We start from the raw sequence: 19,161 nt of genomic DNA, 5'->3' as shown, positions 1-19,161 counted from the left end.
CCAATGGACCAGCTCCTCAATCTGGCTTCCCTGGGCTGAGACAGCCTGGGCTCTTCTCAGGAAATGGCTCTCTGCCTCCCCCGACCCTCACCGTCCACCTCACACCCGGCTTCCTCAGTATCTGGAAAGGGAAGGGAAGCCAGGCATTGGGGGTGCTAAGACCTCCCCTAGCCCCTGCCCCCAGGTCCTGTCTCGGGCGTGGGAGGGTCATTGCTCAGCTCTGGAGACTGGAGAATGAGGGTGTGCTGCATGCTAACCCCTCTCCTGCCCTGCCAGCAGCCAACCTGAGTAGAGTGAAGGCAGGCAGCCTCGGGCAGGGCTCAGTGCAATGGCCAACCCTCCCCACCAAGCAAGGGCTTGGGCCCGGGAGCCAGCTAGGGATGAGAGGCTAGCCATGGCTCTCCACCGAGACTGCGCCTGGCCCCTGGGCTCACCACTTCCTGCCATCCTGTGGCCTTGCGCTGTAACCACTCAGTGCCCTTAGCTGGCCTGGTCTGGTCCCAGGTCCACTCCCAGCCTTCCTGATGTGCATCCTCCTTTGCCACATCTGGGGTCAGGGTGAGACTGAGCCGGCCCTCGCTCTGGCTGGTCTGCAGCCGTGGCCTGCGCTCACCGGTGCACGGGAGCCCCCTGCTTGAGGCTGAGCAGGGGACGCTGCCTCTCGAAGAGCAGCTAGCCACCCTACCTGGCCTTGGTGCTGTGCGCCACGCCTCTGCCCAGCGTGGCCCAGCTCCCTTCCTCAGCCCCTCACCCGTCCAAGGCTGCCCCCGCACTGGCTCAGGGGGAGCTGGGGCGAGGCAGCCCCCCTGTGGCAGCAGCAGTAGCCTGGGCAGAACCTGTAGCTCCCTGGGAAGAGGCAAGATCCTGAAGAAGGGCATGGGGTGCATTCGAATCACCTGGGAATTTTGTTAAAATCCCATTCAGGACACCTGGGGTGGGGCCCGAGTTCCTGCATTTCTCACAAACTCCCACCTGGGCTGAAGCTGGTGATCAAGGAATGATACCTTAGGAAGCAAGACTGAAACACAAATGCCTCACAAATGTTTGCCATTTCCCTGACACTTCACTCCATGGTCTCTAATCATCAGAGCAGCCTTACCTGGTATTATCTCCATCTTACAGAGAAGGAACTGAATGTCGTGCCCAGTTTCCCAAGTCACCAGTGGCAGCCCCAGGATGCAGACCTGGCCTCCTGGCGCTCAGTCTACCGCCGGGGGGGACTGAGAATCATCCTGGAGGCTGCACCCTGGGCAGGGCTGTTGCTCCACAGACGGCTGGCTTCCCTCTTGCCCCAAAGAATCTAGCCGTGGGGGGACAGGCTTTCACAACAGAAGGCTGACTCAGGGGCTGTAAAGAAATAACCGAGCAGGAGTGTCCCTCGGCCCCTTCCTCCACCAGGGTAGGAGAGCAAGAAAGCATCCTCCTTCCAGTAAATGCAGGCTCCAGCTAATGGGCTCAGCGGGCACCTGCCCTGCCCCTCCCCTCCCCTCCTGAGGGCAGTGGGTTCACACCTGAAGGCTGGCTCAGCTCCCAGAGCCACCTCCTGCAGGTGCTGGCCAGGGCCCTCGGAGCTCTTGGGCCACATCGTCAGAAAGTCAAAGGTCTCGCTCCAGGCTTGGAACTCCTTCCTTCCACTCGCCTCCCTGTCAAAGATACTGCCTCTAGCCGGTCCTCTGACTGCACTTGACCCTTTTCCTTCTTGCCGCATGAATGCCCACCGGTGCCCTGGATACGACGGTGACTGAGGCAGACTGGATGTTGCCTTCAAGAGCAGAGACAATAACAATACAGTGTGATGAGTCTCCTCCAGGGGAAGCCTTCTGTCTTTTTGTCCCCAATCAGTCCCACTCCCTCCTGAGGTCCCTCATGGGCAGTACTCAGAGAGGTTGCCCAGCACTGTTTGTTTTTCTGTTTGGCACACTCTCTACTGCTGCCTCCCTCCTGTCTCTGAGGAATCACAGCCCAGCCTCCGGGCCCCACCGGAGCAGCTGAAGTGACGAGCCTCCCCTGGCCAGGCCAGTGTGTTCAGGGGCCAGCCTCCCCGGCCGTAACAAACACTGCCCAGATCGCAGCCAGGGCAGGCACCCTGGCCCGCACCTTCCACCTAGGCGTGGTCTCACAGGGCCGGTCCTGAGACAAAGGGCTGAGAAACAGCCTTTCACCACCCGCCCCCCAGCCTGCTCTGACATTGCAGCCTGGTCTGCGGGGTCAGGGTTTTCTGCTTGGCTGGGCTGTAGCTGCTGCTCCCAGGTCGGGGCTGAGTCAGCCTCACCCCACCCCTCTCCAAGACCAAGAATTGCTCATGACCGACCAAGAAACACTCAAAAGTCAAAAGTCCAGCTCCAACTCATTTATCCTTCCCCTAGGTCCATGAATAGAGGCATTCATTCCATTCTAGAATGTATGAGACAGGAAGGATCTTAAAACAGTATTTAATCTAGTGTTTCCTAACTTGTCCAACCATGATCAGACGATTAGAGGCATTGCTGATCTAACCCTTCATAGAGGGCCTTGCTCAAGGCCACACACGAACCAGAGGCAATGCCCGGAGTAGAGCCTGGGCCTGAGGCCAGCCCAGAGCCTTTTTCCTACCACCCTCACTGCTGGGACAGTCAGTGGAGGGGGCCTCTCCTTGCTTGATCTCCCAATGACAGGGGACAGTGAGATGGTAATCTGGAAACAGGCCCAGGCTACAGAGGGCCACAGCTGACCCTAGTTTGCCCTGGGCCACGTTTTACCTGCGTGATTTCTAGCCAGAAAACTGGCTAGCAGGGCAGGTGAGAGAGAATGAGGGTAGAAATACCAGCAGGGGGCCATGCCCTGTGGCCAATTCTGTTTTGAAGAGTCAAGTGTCATCTGATTTGTTTGGGGGCCTATGGCCCTCATCAAAGCCAGTGCCTTAATACCAAATCCCATTCTGCCTTTCAACTTCAGGTCCAGGCTTTCCTAACGCCCTAGAAATGGGCCCCTCATTCTCTGGGGAGTCGGGCCCATCTCCAGGTTCCTGTTGAGCTACAGATGCTCGAGGGATGGTGTCAGCACATGGCCCTGCTGAAATGCCCAGCAATGGGAGGTGTTAGAGGGCTGAGTGGTAACAAAAACTGATTCTGCTTGGTTTGGTGTAGCCAGGAAGACCAGAGCAAGGTGTCTTCAGGGAGTAGATCTCTGACCCTGAGAAATGAGCGGCCAGGGCTCTGCCCGGAGCTTCTCTGCTGACCTGATGCAAGCGTGGCAGCCCTTCGCCTCCCAGCAGCTCCGGAGAAGAGAATGGGCAGTCAGATGAGGACTGAGCTGGCCACGCCCAGTACCAATCCCATGGCAACTCAGAGGCCCCTGTCCCTTCCAGCAGCCACTGCTGTCTGACCTACAGTGGGCAAACTAGGAACAGGAAAACAGAAGGCCCCACAGCCCAATGCCTTGGGGGCTGGAAGGTTCATTCCAGGGTGATTATACAGACTTATTATGATTGGCACTGCTAAGCCCAGGGGATTGATTCCCACGCAGACATAGCAGCACTCTCCCTCCAGGTGGCACCAAGTCCCTCCCACAACCCTCCCTTCCCCCAGAGCTGGCACTGACCAGTGGTACCATATTCATCACTAAGGAGTGACTGGTAGCTGCTTGGCCGTGAACTGAGCACGGTGAGCTGCACAGTTTGGGTTGGAAGCAGAGGTGCTGCCCTCATGCTTCAACTGGTCCCTCCATCAGGACCTCTCCTCTCCCCTGGAGGGTTCTATGTGATTGATGGACTAAAGGGTTTAACAGATCCCTGTTCCAAATGGCTCCCACACCGCCTGCCCTGAGTGGGACTGTCTGGGTTACAATTCCAGATCTTAGAATCACAGGCAGGCACGGCGTGGATGAGGTGGGGGCCTTGGTCTAGCTTGACCACCTGGTCCAAGGTGAACACTGCCCTTTGAGGGGAGCTGCCGCTGCTGCTGAGGACTGGGACCCAGAGGCATATACTTCCAGCTGGTTGGCGTTCACGTTGCTCCTCTCGCCCCCTGCCCTCTGGTCCAGGCAGATCAGGGGCTCTGGGAAAACTGCTGGAATTCAGGGCAATGATTAGCCCTTTCCAGTACCCTGTGAGAGACCAGAGAGAGAGAGTTCAGATTTAACACGGGGGGACCCTCAACTCCTGGAGAAGTGACACAGGCTTTATCGGATGGGCTGGTCCAGGTATCCCCCTCCCCAAGCTGAGAGGTGGAAGACAATGTCCAGAGACAGAGGGCTCTGGGGGAAGAAACAAGTGGGTCAGGTTAGCGTGTGGCCTGGTCACAACTAGCCAAGGAAGCTCTCCAGGCTTCCCTTTAGGACATTTCTGCCACCGTAGTTCCATCTGTAAAATGGGAATGGAGGGGGATGAGGGGAACTGGGTGCGAGAACATAGCCTTGCGAAGAAGCACTGTGAGCCTGACCCTTCCCCTACCGCCTCTGCCTTGCTACCAGGGAATCGCTCCCAGACGATTAGGCAACCATCTGCAAGGGGAGAGGCAGGCTGGGACTTCCCGCAGGGGAAGAGCTCCAGGACTGAGGAGGTTGGAAGGAGGAGGAAGCAGAGGATAACTTTAGGGTGAAGGGGTCCATTTTGAGCCTGGGTCAGGGCCCTGCATTACCCAATCAGGACGGCCGGGATGAAGAGGAGGCCAGCTCCCAGAAGGAAAGGGAAGCCCTTCATGAAGTTCAGGGTGGCTGGGTAGAGCGAGTTGAAGATGCCGGAGGCTGTCAGCATAGCCAAGCCATTCACACAGGCCACAGCAGAAAAGAGAGCGCCTGTGAAGAAATAAATAGCACACTCAGGAATCTGAAAGACCTAAATGCAAACCCTGACACCACTACCTCGCAGCTGTGTGACCTGGAGCGAGTCACTTAACCTCTCTGAGTGTCACCTTCCTCAGCTATGACTCCTACATCATGTGTTGTGATAAGGCTTCGATGAGGTCATGCATGGAAAGCACCTGTGCTACAAAACAAATGGCTGTTATTAAATCTCTATATTACAAGTACATGTGATATCTCCTAGCAAAAGTCTGATAAAGTCTGATAAAATGGTTTTAGGTTTATCCCCTTTGGAATCATCTCCTGTTTAGGATAAATTTCTGGGCTATTTCTCAGTTTCAACACTTGTCAGCTGTGTGATCCCCGAATAAGACACTTATCTTTCTGGGCTTCTGTCCCCCTTCTGTTAAATAAGGATAATACCTTTCATAGATTGTTGGTAACACTATAATCGCATGTAATGCACCTATCACAGGGCCTGGCCCCCTGAAGGCAGTCAGTTAGTAAGAGCTGTTCTTTTCTCCTGTTCCCCTTGGCATCTCTGGGCACAGTGAAGGTGTTAGAAAAATGCTTATTGAGTGAATGAATGAAGGCACATGGGTTCTGAGGATAACAGAACCCATGGTGGGCTATACATGGCACCAGAGTCTCTGCCATCACCAGATCCTACTTCCAGGGCAGATGGGAAAAAGTGGATGAGCTACATGTTTCCGGATTGGGATCTAAAGACCAAGAGGCCTGATAAGCTATTCTTTATAGATATGACAGCATGGAACTTCCCTGCTGTCACAGTGGTTAAGAATCCACCTGCCAATGCAGGAGACACAGGTTCGAACCCTGGTCCGGAATATCCCACATGCCACAAGGCAACTAAGCCCACGAGCCACAACTACTGAAGCCCACTCGCCTAGAGCCCGTGCTCCACAACAAGAGAAGCCACTGCAATGAGAAGCCCACGCACGGCAACGAAGAGTAGCCCTCGCTCACCGCAACTAGAGAAAAGCCTGCGCGCAGCAAGGAAGACCCAACGCAGCCAAAAATTTTAAAATAAATAGAATCGATATGCCAGCAGAACACAAATTTTGCAAAATAATCAACAGCCCAACGGAAGTTGAGATTAAACTATCAGACTGTCAGAGCTCGAAGGGCCTACAGACGTCATCAAGAGCTATTCACGGGACTTCCCTGGTGGCGCAGTGGTTAAGAATCCACCTGCCAATGCAGGGGACACGGGTTCAAGCCCTGGTCCGGGAAGATCCCACATGCCGCGGAGCAACTAAGCCTGCGCACCACAACTACTGAGCCTGCACTCAAGAGCCTGCGAGCCACAACTACTGAGCCCTCGTGCCACAACTACTGAAGGCTGTGCACCTAGAGTCTGTGCTCCGTAACAAGAGAAGCCACCGCAATGAGAAGCCTGAACACCGCAACGAAGAGTAGCCCCCACTCGCCACAACTAGAGAAAGCCCACGTGCAGCAACGAATATCCAATGCAGCCAAAAATAAATTGATTAATTAATTAAATTAAAAAAACTATAAAAGAACCCCTCCCCGCCCCACACACAAAAAAAGAGCAATTCACATGTGTTACAGATGAGGAAACAGGCCCAGATCACAGAGCCGCTGTGACAGAGCCAGGACTAAAACCCAGATTCCCAGACCTGCTGCTCTTAGAAAGAGACCTGGGTGTGCATCCTAGTTCCACCACTTACTGAGTGACCTCAGGTGAATCAATTTAACCCTCTGGGCCTCTGCTTCATCTGCCATGTGGAGACAGTGAAACCTACATCACAAAGTTGGACACTCTGACCCCAGGGAAGCAGGGAACTCTGGCATCGTCATATCCATTTTACAGATGGAAAAGGTGAAGTCTGGAAACAGTAAATCCTCTGCTTGGCTTATGCAAAAGAACATAATCGTATGCTGCTGACTGCAAATTCCAACGCTGTGGTCTGAAAATCCAAATCGCTGTGGTTCTCTGCCAGCCCTGGGCACTGTGACAGCAACGCAGTTGTCTTGGCTACTTATTTCTCCAGAGTGGGAGGGAGGAAGGTAAGCTGCCTCCTGGTCCGTGGCTACCCTCTGCGCAGTTCAGGAAACACTGGGCATGAGGAGCCAGACACAGGCTCACACCCTGATACTCACCCTGCTCTGACTCTCTCACCAGCCTGGAGAGTTTGGCCCGGATGACAGGCGTGACGACCAACGACAGGAAGAGGAGCCCGTACCCTGTGAGGAAAGAAACAATCATCAAGGAAATGGGCTTGGGGAGAGGGGTGCCCAAGAGAGATGTAGCAGAGGTCCTGTACCTACCCCATGAGGGACTCGGATTGGACACAGGAAGAACTTCCCTGATGGGGAAGGAGACAATGATGGGGCACAGCAAGCACACAGTAAATGCAAGTTCCTTTTCCCTTGACATTTAGTTACTCACAGGCTTACACTGTTTCCTTCGTAACCATTTCTCTCCCTTGTGCAACTGTTACCTCCTCAACAAAAACTGCAAACTGCTAAAACACAGTGGTGCCTGTGAAGTGCATCCACGATGAGGCCCCCCAGGGCCCCTTCAGGGGAAAGGCCCCCAAATCCCAGAGCAATGACAGTGTCTTCATCATCTCTGCACCCCCGAAGGCGTTGAGCCCAGCACTGAGTCCATGGATGATGCTGTGGGCAGGAGAAAAAGGTACCTGGTCCCCGTCAGCACTGTCCAGGCGAGCGGCCACATTAGGAAATCTGTGATTACAGAATGGCTGACTGTACACATTTTAGGGCTCTATTAAAATAAATCTGTCCATTCAGGAAAGTTAACTTCCTCATTCGCAGCTGCCCCCTCCCACCAAAAAAAAAAAAAAAAAAGAAAGAAAGAAAGAAAAGAAGAACTAACAGAAGCAGGAATTTGATAGCTGCGGTCTGAGAAGACTGGCTTTTTTAAAAACCCAAAGAAGCTGACCAAGGATATTTGAGATAGGTCCTGTGATTCTTATCAGAGAAGTGAGTATTAAGGCATTAGTGGCTTGGACTTTGCTTAAGAGCACCACGAATATAGGCTGTGGGAGGCCAAGGAGTGGAGCAATTAGTGTAAGAGCAATATTTTTGTCTTTGGCTCTATCTTACTAACAATATTTATGGTTGGTAATGTAAATGAATTACTTTGGCTATTGAAGGTCTATATTTTCTGTATAACAAAGGTGGCATTTTTATGAGGTTTCTTAGTTGTCTGTCCTCCAGTGCAGGCTAGGGGCACAGTGATGTTTCCAAAGACATGGGCATGAACTACATTTGGCGGCAGCAGGTGGCCAGTCCCCAGTTTTCACCCAGCAATTCTGTGACAAACTGTCCCTGAACCCATACACACTTTACCTGTGAACATGAGGGGTGTAATGGTGGCAAATGCAAAGACCACCATCCCCATGATGTTGAAGGCCAGACCGATCTCAGCCACCCAGGTGTCGGCCAGGCAGTACTGCAGAAGCCTCAGGCCCAGCAGGCTGGTGAGGTATGGGAGGTGCTGAGCCGCAGAACCGTAGCCAATCAGCCTAGAGTCCCAGCAGAGGGGTGTGCTAAGCTCATAGAGGGTCAGGATGTCCTGGGCCCCAAGGTGCACAGTGATCACCACGAAGATGGCCAACGAGTACAGGGCTAAGTGCTTCCTGGACTTCTCCGGGGCCTGGGTCACATAGAGCTGGACGATGGATCGGTGGTGACGGAGTGTGAAGAGCCGGGCGGGTGTCGCCTCTTTCACTGTCTCACCAAAGCAGAATGCTGCATAGAGAGTCATGGCAATCAGCAAGGCCAAGGCCAACCAGAAGGGGTTGGCATAACCCTGCTCCTGGAGCCAGTTGCCACCAATGAGACTCGCCAGCATCCCTGCCACCCCAATGCACGCTTCCAGCAGGGCCATTCGGATGGTACGGGTGCGGCTGGAGCTGACATCTGCCACGGAGGCAAAGCCAGCAGCCAGGAGGCCGCTGAAATCGCCGAGGAGGGCACAAAGGATGCGGCCCAGCACGAAGTAGCCAACGTGGAGCTGCAGCTGTACCACAAAGATGGACAGCGCGGTCTGGAGCAGCAGGCCGAGGGAGGCCAGCACCAGCAGCGGGCGGCGGCCCACACAGTCACTCCAGGCACCCAGCAGGGTGGACGAGAAGAGTCCCACCAGGAAGCCGCCCATGTTCATGTAGAGGGTCCAGTGGGAGGTAAGCGTCTCCACTTTCTGCGGAGGCAAGAGTCTTATTACCAGGGTGCCGTTCCTCACTCTGGGCTGCCCATCGCCCACACCATCACCAACCTGGGAGATATAGGGATGAGGACTTTCTTTGGAGCCCTAAACCTCAGAGAATTTTAGTACAACTCTTAAAAACTGACACTGGAGGGGTATGGGAAATGGGCAAGATCCGTTCTCTTACTTTTAGCACTGTGAATGAAAACTGTTGCCTGCCGCATCGGCAAACAAAGGATGCTGCGGCCATCAAGCCCTCAGCCACTACTGCCGCCCCTGATGCTGAGCCCTGATGTAACTCAGGATGGAGACAAACAGGCTGCCGACAGCCAAGCCCTCAGCCACTGCAGCCAGCCCCAAGTACAGACCCAGGATGGGACAGAACAGGATACTGGCTCTAGAGAGCTAAGGTGCATATCAGAGGAGTGATTTCAATAAGCCCAGGCTCCTGCATCTTCCCTTACTTAGAAAAGAGCTAAATTCATTGACTTGTGGGAATTCCCTGGTGGTCCAATTTTTAGGACTTGGTGCTTTCACTGCTGGGGCTGGGTTCAATCCCTGGTTAAAAAACTAAGAGCCCACAAGCCAGGTGGTGCAGCCAAAAAAAAAAAAAAAAAAGTCCAGTAACTTGAGATGTCTGGTTTTCCTCAATTAACAGTAATCTTTTGATGTTCCAACTACCTGGTTTTTATTGCAAAACTCCTATATATCCTGGCGCCTCCCTTACTTCTTGGGAACAGTCCCTCAGAGCTATCTCAGAGACTGCCTCCTGGGCCTGAGTCCTCAGAAAGTCTGCCAAATAAAACATAATTCTCAACTTTCAGTTTGTGCTTTTTTTTTTTTTTAATTTATTTTTGGTTGTGTTGGGTCTTCGTTGCACGGCGCGGTCTTCTCACTGTGGTGGCTTCTCTTGTTGCGGAGCACGGGCTCTAGGTGCGCGGGCTTTATTAGTTGTGGCATGTGGGCTCAGTAGTTGTGGCTCGCAGTTTTCGCGGGCTCTAGAGCGCAGGCTCAGTAGTTGTGGCGCACGGGCTTAGCTGCTCCGCGGCATGTGGGATCTTTCCGGGCCAGGGCTCGAACCCGTGTCCCCTGCATTGGCAGGCAGATTCCCAACCACTGCGCCACCAGGGAAGTCCCTCAGTTTATGCATTTTTTTTCAGTGGACACCCTCTTTTGTTAACCCTCAAACTCGCTTTACCTAGATCAGCTTTAAGCATCCCCACAACGCATTTCTCAGTCAAGCCCCAACTTTGCTCCGGCCCCGCCCACCACCTAATATCCTAACCCACTGGGCTGCCCCCAACCTTTACGCAGGCCCCGCCCACTCCGCTGCCCCCAGGGCCCGCCCCTGGCACGCTCCTCGCTTCTCCCCGCCGCCCCTACCTGCGCGGTGGGGTCCACGCTATGGTTGGTGCAGCTGCCCCTGTCACGAGTGCCGTTGTAGCCAAGGTCGGCACTGAAGCGGTGCCACAGGTACTGCGTGGTGACCGGGCCCTGCAGGACCAAGGCGAAGTTGGCAAGGAAGATGAGAGGCTCCACGCAGCCGCGGCACAGCACGGGCCCGGCGGGCCAGGCGCGGGGCTCGCCCCGGGAGTTCGCGCGTCCCTCCATGCTGAGCTGCCGCTAGGCTTACAGCTCGGCTTTCTGCGCCTGCGCCCAGCGTCTTTTTTTTTCTTTTCTTTTTTTAAGCCTGGTGGGGCGGGGCCAGGAGTGGTGGGCCCCCTTCCTCTCGGCCCCTCCCTCTCTGGGCTGGGGAGGGGAGGCGAGGGACCCCGTACCCCTGGTTTACAGAGTGACCTCAACTGCAGACCGTGCCAGGATACAGCCCTGCCCTCCTCAGGGGCAGAACACCCATAACAGTAACAAGAATATCAATAATTAACGTTCATTGATCGCTTATTATGTGCTGGGCACGGTACTAAACTCTAAGTGCATTAATGTCCCAACAACTCTATTGGCTATAGATGTTATCAAGGATCTCAATTGACTCATGAAGAAGCAAGGACATCGGACACTCAAGGCTGAGCTAGAAGAACACACGACTTTTTTTTTTTTAATTAAAAAAAATTTTTCTTGTTGTTTATTTTCGGCTGCGTTGGGTCTTCGTTGCTGCACGAGGGCTTTCTCTAGTTGTGGAGAGCGGGGGCTTCTCTTGTTGCGGTGCACGGGCCCTAAGCGCGGGGGCTTCAGTAGTTGTGGCACTTGGGCTCTAAAGCGCAGGCTCAGTAGTTGTGGCGCACAGACCTAGCTGCTCTGCAGCATGTGGGATCTTCCTGGACCAGGGATTGAACCCGTGTCCCCTTCACTGGCAAGCAGACGCTTATCCACTGCGCCACCAGGGAAGCCCGAGAACACATGACTTCCGATGTCTATGCTGATGTTCTGCGCTGTGACAGGGGCGACTCAGTGGATAAGAGTGCAGCCTCCAGCTCTACTGCCTCAGTTCCATCACCTAGACCCCGCTACTATCTCGGACATGCCACTTAGCTCTTTGTGCCTCCACTTCTTCACCTTTAAAATGGTGGTACTAATAGAACCTGCCTCAAAGAGTTGCTGTGGAAGAACAGTGTCTGATACATTGTAAGTGCTATTGTTGTTATAAATAGGCTGTCACTTGCTCCCCTCCTGCCGTAGGATCTTTCCCTGGGAAGCTTATCTTGTTTCTGGGGCTGGGGCCTGGCTTTGCAGTGCCCTTGGAGGAGCAGAGGAGGAGGAGAAGAAGGTGGAGGACCTGGGAGGCCCTTAGGTGTGGGCTTGTGCTCCCTGGTCCTCCTACTATAAAAATAGGGGCGTAAAGCAGTTGGATCTCCTGTCTGGGCCAGTTTTATTGCCTGTAAAAGGGAATGGTATTACTTGGCTTTCTCCCTTATCAGTGCATTTGTTGAGTGCTCCTTGTATGTCAGGGACAATGCCTAGGGGAGGCTCTGGAAATCAGCCATTAGCCGCTGAGGTCCCCCACCATCCATCTACCCACAGTACACCTGAGGGAAATTCTGTGCTTTGGACACCGCCCCTAGGTAGTTAAGAGACACATCTAAAGAAAAAATTCAATGACCCCAGATTCCCGTGTCTTCCCAAACATAGAAAAGTACTCAATCATTAACTTAAGACGCCTGTTCTTTGTGGTTAGCAGTAATCTTGTTATGTTCGACTAGGTGTTCTTCTTTCCATCAGGTGGGCGACTGCAGTGGCTAACGGCTTGATCCTTGTAGAACTGGAATGACAGGCAACATTTTTTTTCTTTACACTGTTGTGTTTCCAGAGCCCCTCCCACCCTCCCAGCATGGTCCCAGACATACAAAAAAAATTTATATATATATCCCGGCTCCTCCGTTACCTCTTCGGAACAGTTTCTCAGAGCTCAGTGAGAAACTGAATAAACTCAACTCACAGCTCTTATGTTGTGCATTTTTTTCAAGTCGACTGCAGTGAGGAAACAAAGCCCTCAACCAGGCCCTGAAGCTTCTAGAAGGGTCGGGGAGAGACATCAAATAATCCTATTAGGGCTTCCCTTGTGGCGCAGTGGTTGAGGGTCCGCCTGCCGATGGAGGGGACACGGGTTCGTGCCCCTGTCCGGGAGGATCCCACATGCCACGGAGCGGCTGGGCCCGTGAACCATGGCCACTGAGCCTGCGTGTCCGGAGCCTGTGCTCCGCAACGGGAGAGGCCACAGTGAGAGGCCCGCGTACAGCAAAAAAAAAAAAAAAAAAAAAAGAATCCTACTAAGGTTTCAACTGCAGAAAGACATTTAAAGGAGAAGAGCGTGGGACTCTGAGGGTACTAATTCAGAAACCTGGCCTGGTCTGGAAAGAGCGGAGCCAGGAAAGGCTGCCTTCCCTGACAAGGGGGCAGCTGAGTGGATTTCTGGAGGCAAGCCTTGTGCCATGACCCACAGGCCTGATTCTTGGGTTGGTGAGAGCTCCGTTTCTGGCCATCATTGCTGTGCATGGGCTTGTTGCTGGCTTATTGACTCTCCCCCCTCCCCTGAGCCAAAAGGAGTCCGAGCCTCAAACTAGGTAGATGCTGGCTAGATACCAGTGGACTGAAGGATGCCCAAGCTCCCCACAGCCATCACCACCCTGTGGTCTTCCTAGAGACAGGAAATTGCACATTAAACATACAAGCCCCTGGGTTGGCTCCCTCCCCTCCCTCCCCCTACCTGTAAAAAAGCTTGGCCCAGTTAGGTCAGCTACAGTGAGGAAGGGGTGCCCAGCTGAAATCTTAGAATCATTTCCTAGATAAAGAACTAAGACTGAGAGATGGAAGGCCAAGGTCCATCTCTGGAAATGGGACAGGGTGTGGCTCGTCCCAGAGCTGGAGCTTGCAGTGCCCACGTGGCGAGAAGCCCCTTCTAACCAATAAAATAAGAATATTTGCAAGGCAGGACAAGAACATTTTTAACCATAAAATTCTCTCTCTGCCCATTTGAGCCACTACCCCCTCCCTTTAGTGTGCAATGAGCAGCTGTATGATACATTAACTAGATCCCTTGAGAACACACAGCAATGCCTAGTCACCCCCCCCACCCCCTGAAAAAAAAAAAAGCAGTTTTCTCCTGGCACAAGCAAGGTAACTCTTTAGGAGACATTTCTTTCTCAATCCTGTAAAGAGGTCAAAATAACCCACTACTCTCCTTCTTGGACTATGGAAACTGTCAATATGTTACTTTGATGTAGAACCTTTTGTCTCAAAAGCTTCTATAACAGGTAGAACAGTCCTCAGAGCTTTCTGAAAGACTGTCTCCCAGGTTACAATCCTCAGACTGGTTTTTTTTTCTTCTTTCTCTTTTTAAAATATTTTCAACTTTTCTAATATAAACATGCATTTTAGTCATGGAAAATATAACATTAAAAAAAATCTGATGTTCTTCTACTTTAAACCTAATCTGGCTCTGTTGCCAGAGATCAACTTCACGTCCCTTGGTATTCTGGTTTATTTTTTTTGGCCATGCCAGGAGGCTTGTGGGATCTTAGTTCCCCGACCAGGGATCGAACCTGGGACCTCAGCAGTGAAAGCATGGAGTCCTAACCACTGGACTGCCAGGGAATTCTGCCCCTTGGTATTCTGGAGACATCAAAAGAAGCTGACTCGGGCTTCCCTGGTGGCGCAGTGGTTGAGAGTATGCCTGCCGATGTGGGGGACACGGGTTCGTGCCCCAGTCCGGAAGGATCCCACATGCCGCGGAGCGGCTGGGCCTGTGAGCCATGACTGCTGAGCCTGCACATCCAGAGCCTGTGCTCCGCAACGGGAGAGGCCACAGCAGTGAGAGGCCCGTGTACCGCAAAAAAAAAAAAAAGGAGCTGACTTTCCTTGAACCAGGCACTGTGTGGGGGCATTACATATTATCTTATTCAACCCTCACCACAACTTTATGAGGTAGGTACTATTATTTTCACAGATGTCATATCTGTGGCTTAGAGAGATGCAGGGAAAAGTCCTACCCACCCTGGGTATAGGTTTCCTTCTCCCTATACCCACTCCAGTGTTTTCTGGATCCCAAGCCTTAGTATATGTTAGTCCTTTTGCCAGGAATACCCTTCCCGCCTTGCTTGGCCTAGTCAACTCCTATTCATCCTTCAAGACCCATCTCTGGACCGTACTTCCAGGCAGAATTAATCATTGCTTAGTATGTGCTTCCACAGGACTGTATTCAGACATCTAATCCTGGTTTTAGACTTCACCTGGTTATAAGTACGTGTTCACAGGATTTTCTCTTCCCAACCCCTACCCACATCCTGCCTCCAGACTTGAGGGCAGAGACATTGTTTTATTCATCTCTGCATCTCCTAGCAATGGGCCTGGCATGCCATAAAATGAAATGTTAAATCGATTTGATGGCATGCACCAACCTCAGTCAATTGATTGCAGCTGCCTGGATTGCAACATTGAGATGGGCTGCTTCTCTGGCTTGGTGGGAAGGAGTCATGTGATCCATTATTTCTGTCTGCCATGGCCTCAGGAATGAAAAGTATCTAATGACAGTGTTGTCTAGCCCTGGGCCATGTGCTCAGTAAGTTTTGTTTAGAAGCTTTGGAGAAGCCCCTGGAAGCTACAATGGTTTCTTCACTCCCAGTTGGTTCATGCCCATAGAGCACTGTCTTACAACCAACCACTGTGAAAGAGATGATTGCAGCAAGGATTCCTCATCCAAACGGCAGTCTTGTCATGACTTCCACCCAAAGCCTCTGCTTCCTTTTCACAAGTGGCCAACCACAGCTTCTGGAGAGCTGTTCTTGTTTTTAGATATTACAAGGAAGGGAGAAGAGAGCATGAGGGTAAAGACATTTCCTGTTTCGAGTTGTTGCTTCTCACATGCCAACTCTGAACTTTGTGTGACTGGGTCCAGGTGCCACGGATGGTGGTTGCTGTTGAATCGAGCTTGAAGATGGGCAGGGATTTTACCAGAAAGAAGTGAGGCTGTCCCAGGTGAGGTGACCAGCTGAGCCTTAGACAGGAAGGCTGTCCAGGATCCAGAGAAGTGCAGGGCTGCAGGCACAGCTCCCCAGCCACTTATCCGACTGGGGAGCTTCCCCAGACCACTTCCTGTCTTGGGACTCCTGCTCTTGGTCTCATTTTAAACACTTTGTCCCTGATAGGACCTTCTCATCTTTCCATCCCTCCATCCGGTTCACTTAGCATCAACTGCTTGCCAAGCTCACTGCCAGGTGCTGGGGTTACATACTAGCATTTACACAATCCCTTCCCTCAGGGAATTCCCAGGCCAGTGGGAGGCAGCACTACCACTTCCAAATTACAATAAGAAAAGTATGCAGTTGCATAAATCAGTTCAGAGAACGTCCTCACAAGGAAGTCAAAGAAGGATTCACAGCAGAGGAGCTGAATTTTGAAGCATGAGGTGGTGAAATGGAGTCACCAGGCGAACGGAGAGAAGAAATAGAGAAGGGCTTTCTGCGCCCTGGGAAAGGCAGGTCCATGCAATTATCCCGTGAATAGCACAGTTAAACAGCATTCTGTTGTGTGTCTTAAAATGTGTTAATTTATTCAATGTAAATGTTTAAAATGTACTATAGGGGCTTCTCTGGTGGCGCAGTGGTTGCGAGTCCGCCTGCCGATGCGGGGGACATGGGTTCGTGCCCCGGTCTGGGAGGATCCCACGTGCCGCGGAGCGGCTGGGCCCGTGAGCCATGGCCGCTGAGCCTGCACGTCCGGAGCCTGTGCTCCGCAACGGGAGAGGCCACGGCAGTGAGAGTCCCGTGTACCGCAAAAAAAACAAAAAACAAAAAAAACCTGTCTTAGGAATTCCTTGGTGGTCCAGTGGTTAGGACTCCGTGCTTTCACTGCCGAGGGCCTGGGGAACTAAGATCCCACAAGCCGTGCAGCACGGCCAAAAAAATAAAAATAAAAAACATAATAAATAAAGCTATTAAAAAAAAAAAACCAAAAAAACCTGTCTTGACAAGTGTTCATTTTTATTTTCCCTGGATTCTCAAATAAGGTAACTGAACCCAGGCTTCTTGATTCCTGGGAGGCCCTGCAGGAGTTCCTCATGGCTGACCCAGTTGTGGGGTGACCATGAGGGTAATGTCTAGGGGTTCAGAGGAAGGACAATTTTGGTCAGGCCCTTCCTCAGTTCTGGGCTCAGAACCCCAGCGGTGATGGTCTCAAGCACCTGGTTTTCTGAGTGCACCAGAGAATGAACTCACACGAGACTGGGGGGCCAACCAGAAGGCTGCTCACGGACTGTACTGGCCACATGGCTCAACTAGGGCTGCCCGTTCCCGGTACAGGGAAATGGGTGATGGAATTACTGATCAGAAATGTGCTGGGTGAGCAGGAATCAGAGCCAAAGGAAGGAGGATGGTTGAGGGGTTGGGGGCAGGCTATCTTCTCCCTGCAAAAGGGAAGCCACCACTGAGAACAGCTGTCTGGGGACTGAAGTGATTGTGGCACCATCAACCAGGCTCGCTCTTCCCTTCCTTGGTGGTGTTCATGTACCCTGTTTTCCTAGGCTGACCATATAAACATGCTCTTTTCATAGATGTACCAATAGTGCTGATACAGTAATAATTGGCTTCCATTTCTGGAACTGCTCTGTGCTACCCATTAAACAAATACGATCTCTTGGGAGTTTCCTGGTGGTCCAGTGGTTAAGACTTGGTGCTTTCGCTGCTGTGGGCCCGGGTTCGATCTCTGGTCAGGGAACTAAGATCCCACCAAAAAAAAAAAAAAAAAGAAAGAGACTGTCCCCTGTTTTGAGGTGGGGTGTGTGTTCACCAGTTCACCACTCCCCCACCATCACCTTCACTCATGGAAAGAACACCTGGCCTTGTAGGCCAGCAAGATTGCAGCCCCTTTACCGAGCTCTGCCGTTGTCTGGGAACAGGATCCCAGTTTCTATGGGGCCTGTATTGATGGTTTCTGAACAGAAGGCAGATGGAATCACTGTGATACTATGTCAAGCTGCTATTCCAAGGATCTGAAAAATATTCTGTTTCCTCCCATACTTTGTTGATTTAATTAGCTGTAAGGCCACCACAATCTGGTATTGCTACACCTTACAACAAAGGGGAGAGAGTGTGAAGCCAGAGAAGTCAGCAGGGGCCAGATGATGCCCTTGCGGAGTTCAGTTTGGATCCTACTGAGTTCAAGGTGGCCGTGTGTGACATCCTGGTGGAAGGGGGCTCCCACGGGCAGGTGCACCCAGAGCTCGTGAGGAAGGGCAGGGCTGGGAGTCAGCCGCCTCTGATAGAGCCATGGGGGTGGACAGACCCTCCTGAGAGGACAGGACAAGTGACAAGGAGCCTGGGCAGGAGGCAGTGAGGTGCACAATGAGTTCAGATGGACAGAGGAAGAAGGAGTAGGTGGAGAGGGAGGAAGAGGAGAAGCAGAAGAGAATGTTGAGGAAGCCAAGAGGGAAGAATTTGCAGCTGACATTGGTGACATGAGGGATATGTCAGTGCTGGGCACCCCAGAAGTTTCAGCAGGTGAGACAAGGGAAGGGAAGTGTTGTGATCTGTGCATGGGTTGGAAGAAGAATTTCCAGACACAAAGTATCTTAGAAGAGATTTTACTGAGAGCAAAGAGCAGTGTTAGTGAGGGGCGCTGCAAATACAGCGGGCCAGCTTCCTGACAGACAAAGGAGAGCCCACCTCCTTTGTGGGCCAGCAGCCAACTCTCAAAGCCTCAAGACAAAGAGAATTCCTGCTGGCAGGATGGCATTAGGTGATCGGTCAGGATGCTACATGGTGAATATTTTACCTAATATGGAGTTGGGGGCTATCCGGTTTAGGTCAGGAGAGCCCATGGCAACAGTTGCTATGGGGCCTCGGTTATTGGAGATTTTTGTCCTGTGCCCTGGATATTGGGCTCCACAGGAAGGGTAGAAGTCAGATCACAATGGGTTAAGGACAGATCAGCCGGGCATTTAATACGAAGGAATGAAGCAAACGTGGGCCTTGATAAGCTCACCCTTAGAGAATGTAACAAGCAAGATGCAACACATCTGGGGTGAGATTAGCTCCTCTTTCAGAGGTGGGCCTGAAGCTTTAGGGACAGGCAGGCCTGATATCAGAGACCGATGTAATTTCAGGGAAGCATATCTGAGGCTGAAACCCAGTCAGTGGGGGAGAGAAAGCAAAAGGTGCAACCCCAGCCAACCCTGGCCGGCTCGCTCATGACAGCAACAGACGCACTCTCCCATCCCCACAGCGTAACCTGTCAAGGCAGACAGCTGCCCTCCACGGTTCGAGCGCTGACCCTTTCGTACTTAAACACTCCAACGCTTCTAGGTCGGCTGTCAGAGGCTAATCTGGGACACTTTCGCAGCCCTCCCAAACCAACACTTCAGGCTGTCTCACTAGCCTTCCCCATTCTTAGCTTTTCTATGCAGTTATTTTGACATTTGGTTGACATTTGCCCTTATTTTATAAGACTGAATGGGAAAAGGGAAAACCCTGAGCTGACCCTGTTGCAGTATATACTTCAGATAAAAGACGGAACGCCACCAGGCACCTGAGAGCAATGGGTTTGGGCCAAGGTGAATGCTCATTGCCCTGAGAGTGAGTGACAGGTGTTCAGCAGTGAAAGAAAAGGGCAAATTTAAAAGAAGACTTGTGGGGCTTCCCTGGTGGCACAGTGGTTGAGACTCCACGCTCCCAATGCAGGTGGGCCCAGGTTCAATCCCTGGTGAGGGAACTAGATCC

The 19,161-nt window shown here is 52.3% G+C and overlaps 1 protein-coding gene across 1 annotated transcript; it reads right to left on the bottom strand.

The window, feature by feature from the left end:
- Nucleotides 1-1,624: 1,624 nt before the first annotated feature.
- SLC46A1 (solute carrier family 46 member 1) lies at nt 1,625-10,664 on the bottom strand. Its single transcript, XM_029211472.1, has 6 exons — nt 10,382-10,664; nt 8,140-8,992; nt 6,925-7,008; nt 4,617-4,773; nt 3,218-4,083; nt 1,625-1,762 (listed from the first exon to the last, which is right to left on the bottom strand). The coding sequence occupies exons 1-5, from the start codon at nt 10,607-10,609 to the stop codon at nt 4,026-4,028; spliced, it is 1,380 nt and encodes a 459-aa protein (XP_029067305.1). The 5' UTR covers nt 10,610-10,664; the 3' UTR covers nt 1,625-1,762; nt 3,218-4,025.
- Between the last annotated feature and the right edge of the window lie 8,497 nt (nt 10,665-19,161).

Source organism: Monodon monoceros, unplaced genomic scaffold (assembly GCF_005190385.1).
Source record: "Monodon monoceros isolate NGI ecotype Baffin Bay Population unplaced genomic scaffold, NGI_Narwhal_1 Super_Scaffold_9, whole genome shotgun sequence".
NCBI classification, from domain to species: Eukaryota; Metazoa; Chordata; class Mammalia; order Artiodactyla; family Monodontidae; genus Monodon; species Monodon monoceros.
This window is presented reverse-complemented; position numbering and strand designations above follow the sequence as displayed.

Bases quoted from the DNA above. Each gene is read 5' to 3' on its own strand.
- SLC46A1 (XM_029211472.1), bottom strand. From the start codon at position 10,609: ATGGAGGGACGCGCGAACTCCCGGGGCGAGCCCCGCGCCTGGCCCGCC. The intron at 8,993-10,381 runs GTAGGGGCGGCG...TTGCCTCCGCAG, and splicing joins GCGTGGACCCCACCGCGCAG to AAAGTGGAGACGCTTACCTC. The intron at 4,084-4,616 runs GTAATGCAGGGC...GGTCTCTCACAG, and splicing joins ATCCCGGCCGTCCTGATTGG to GGTACTGGAAAGGGCTAATC.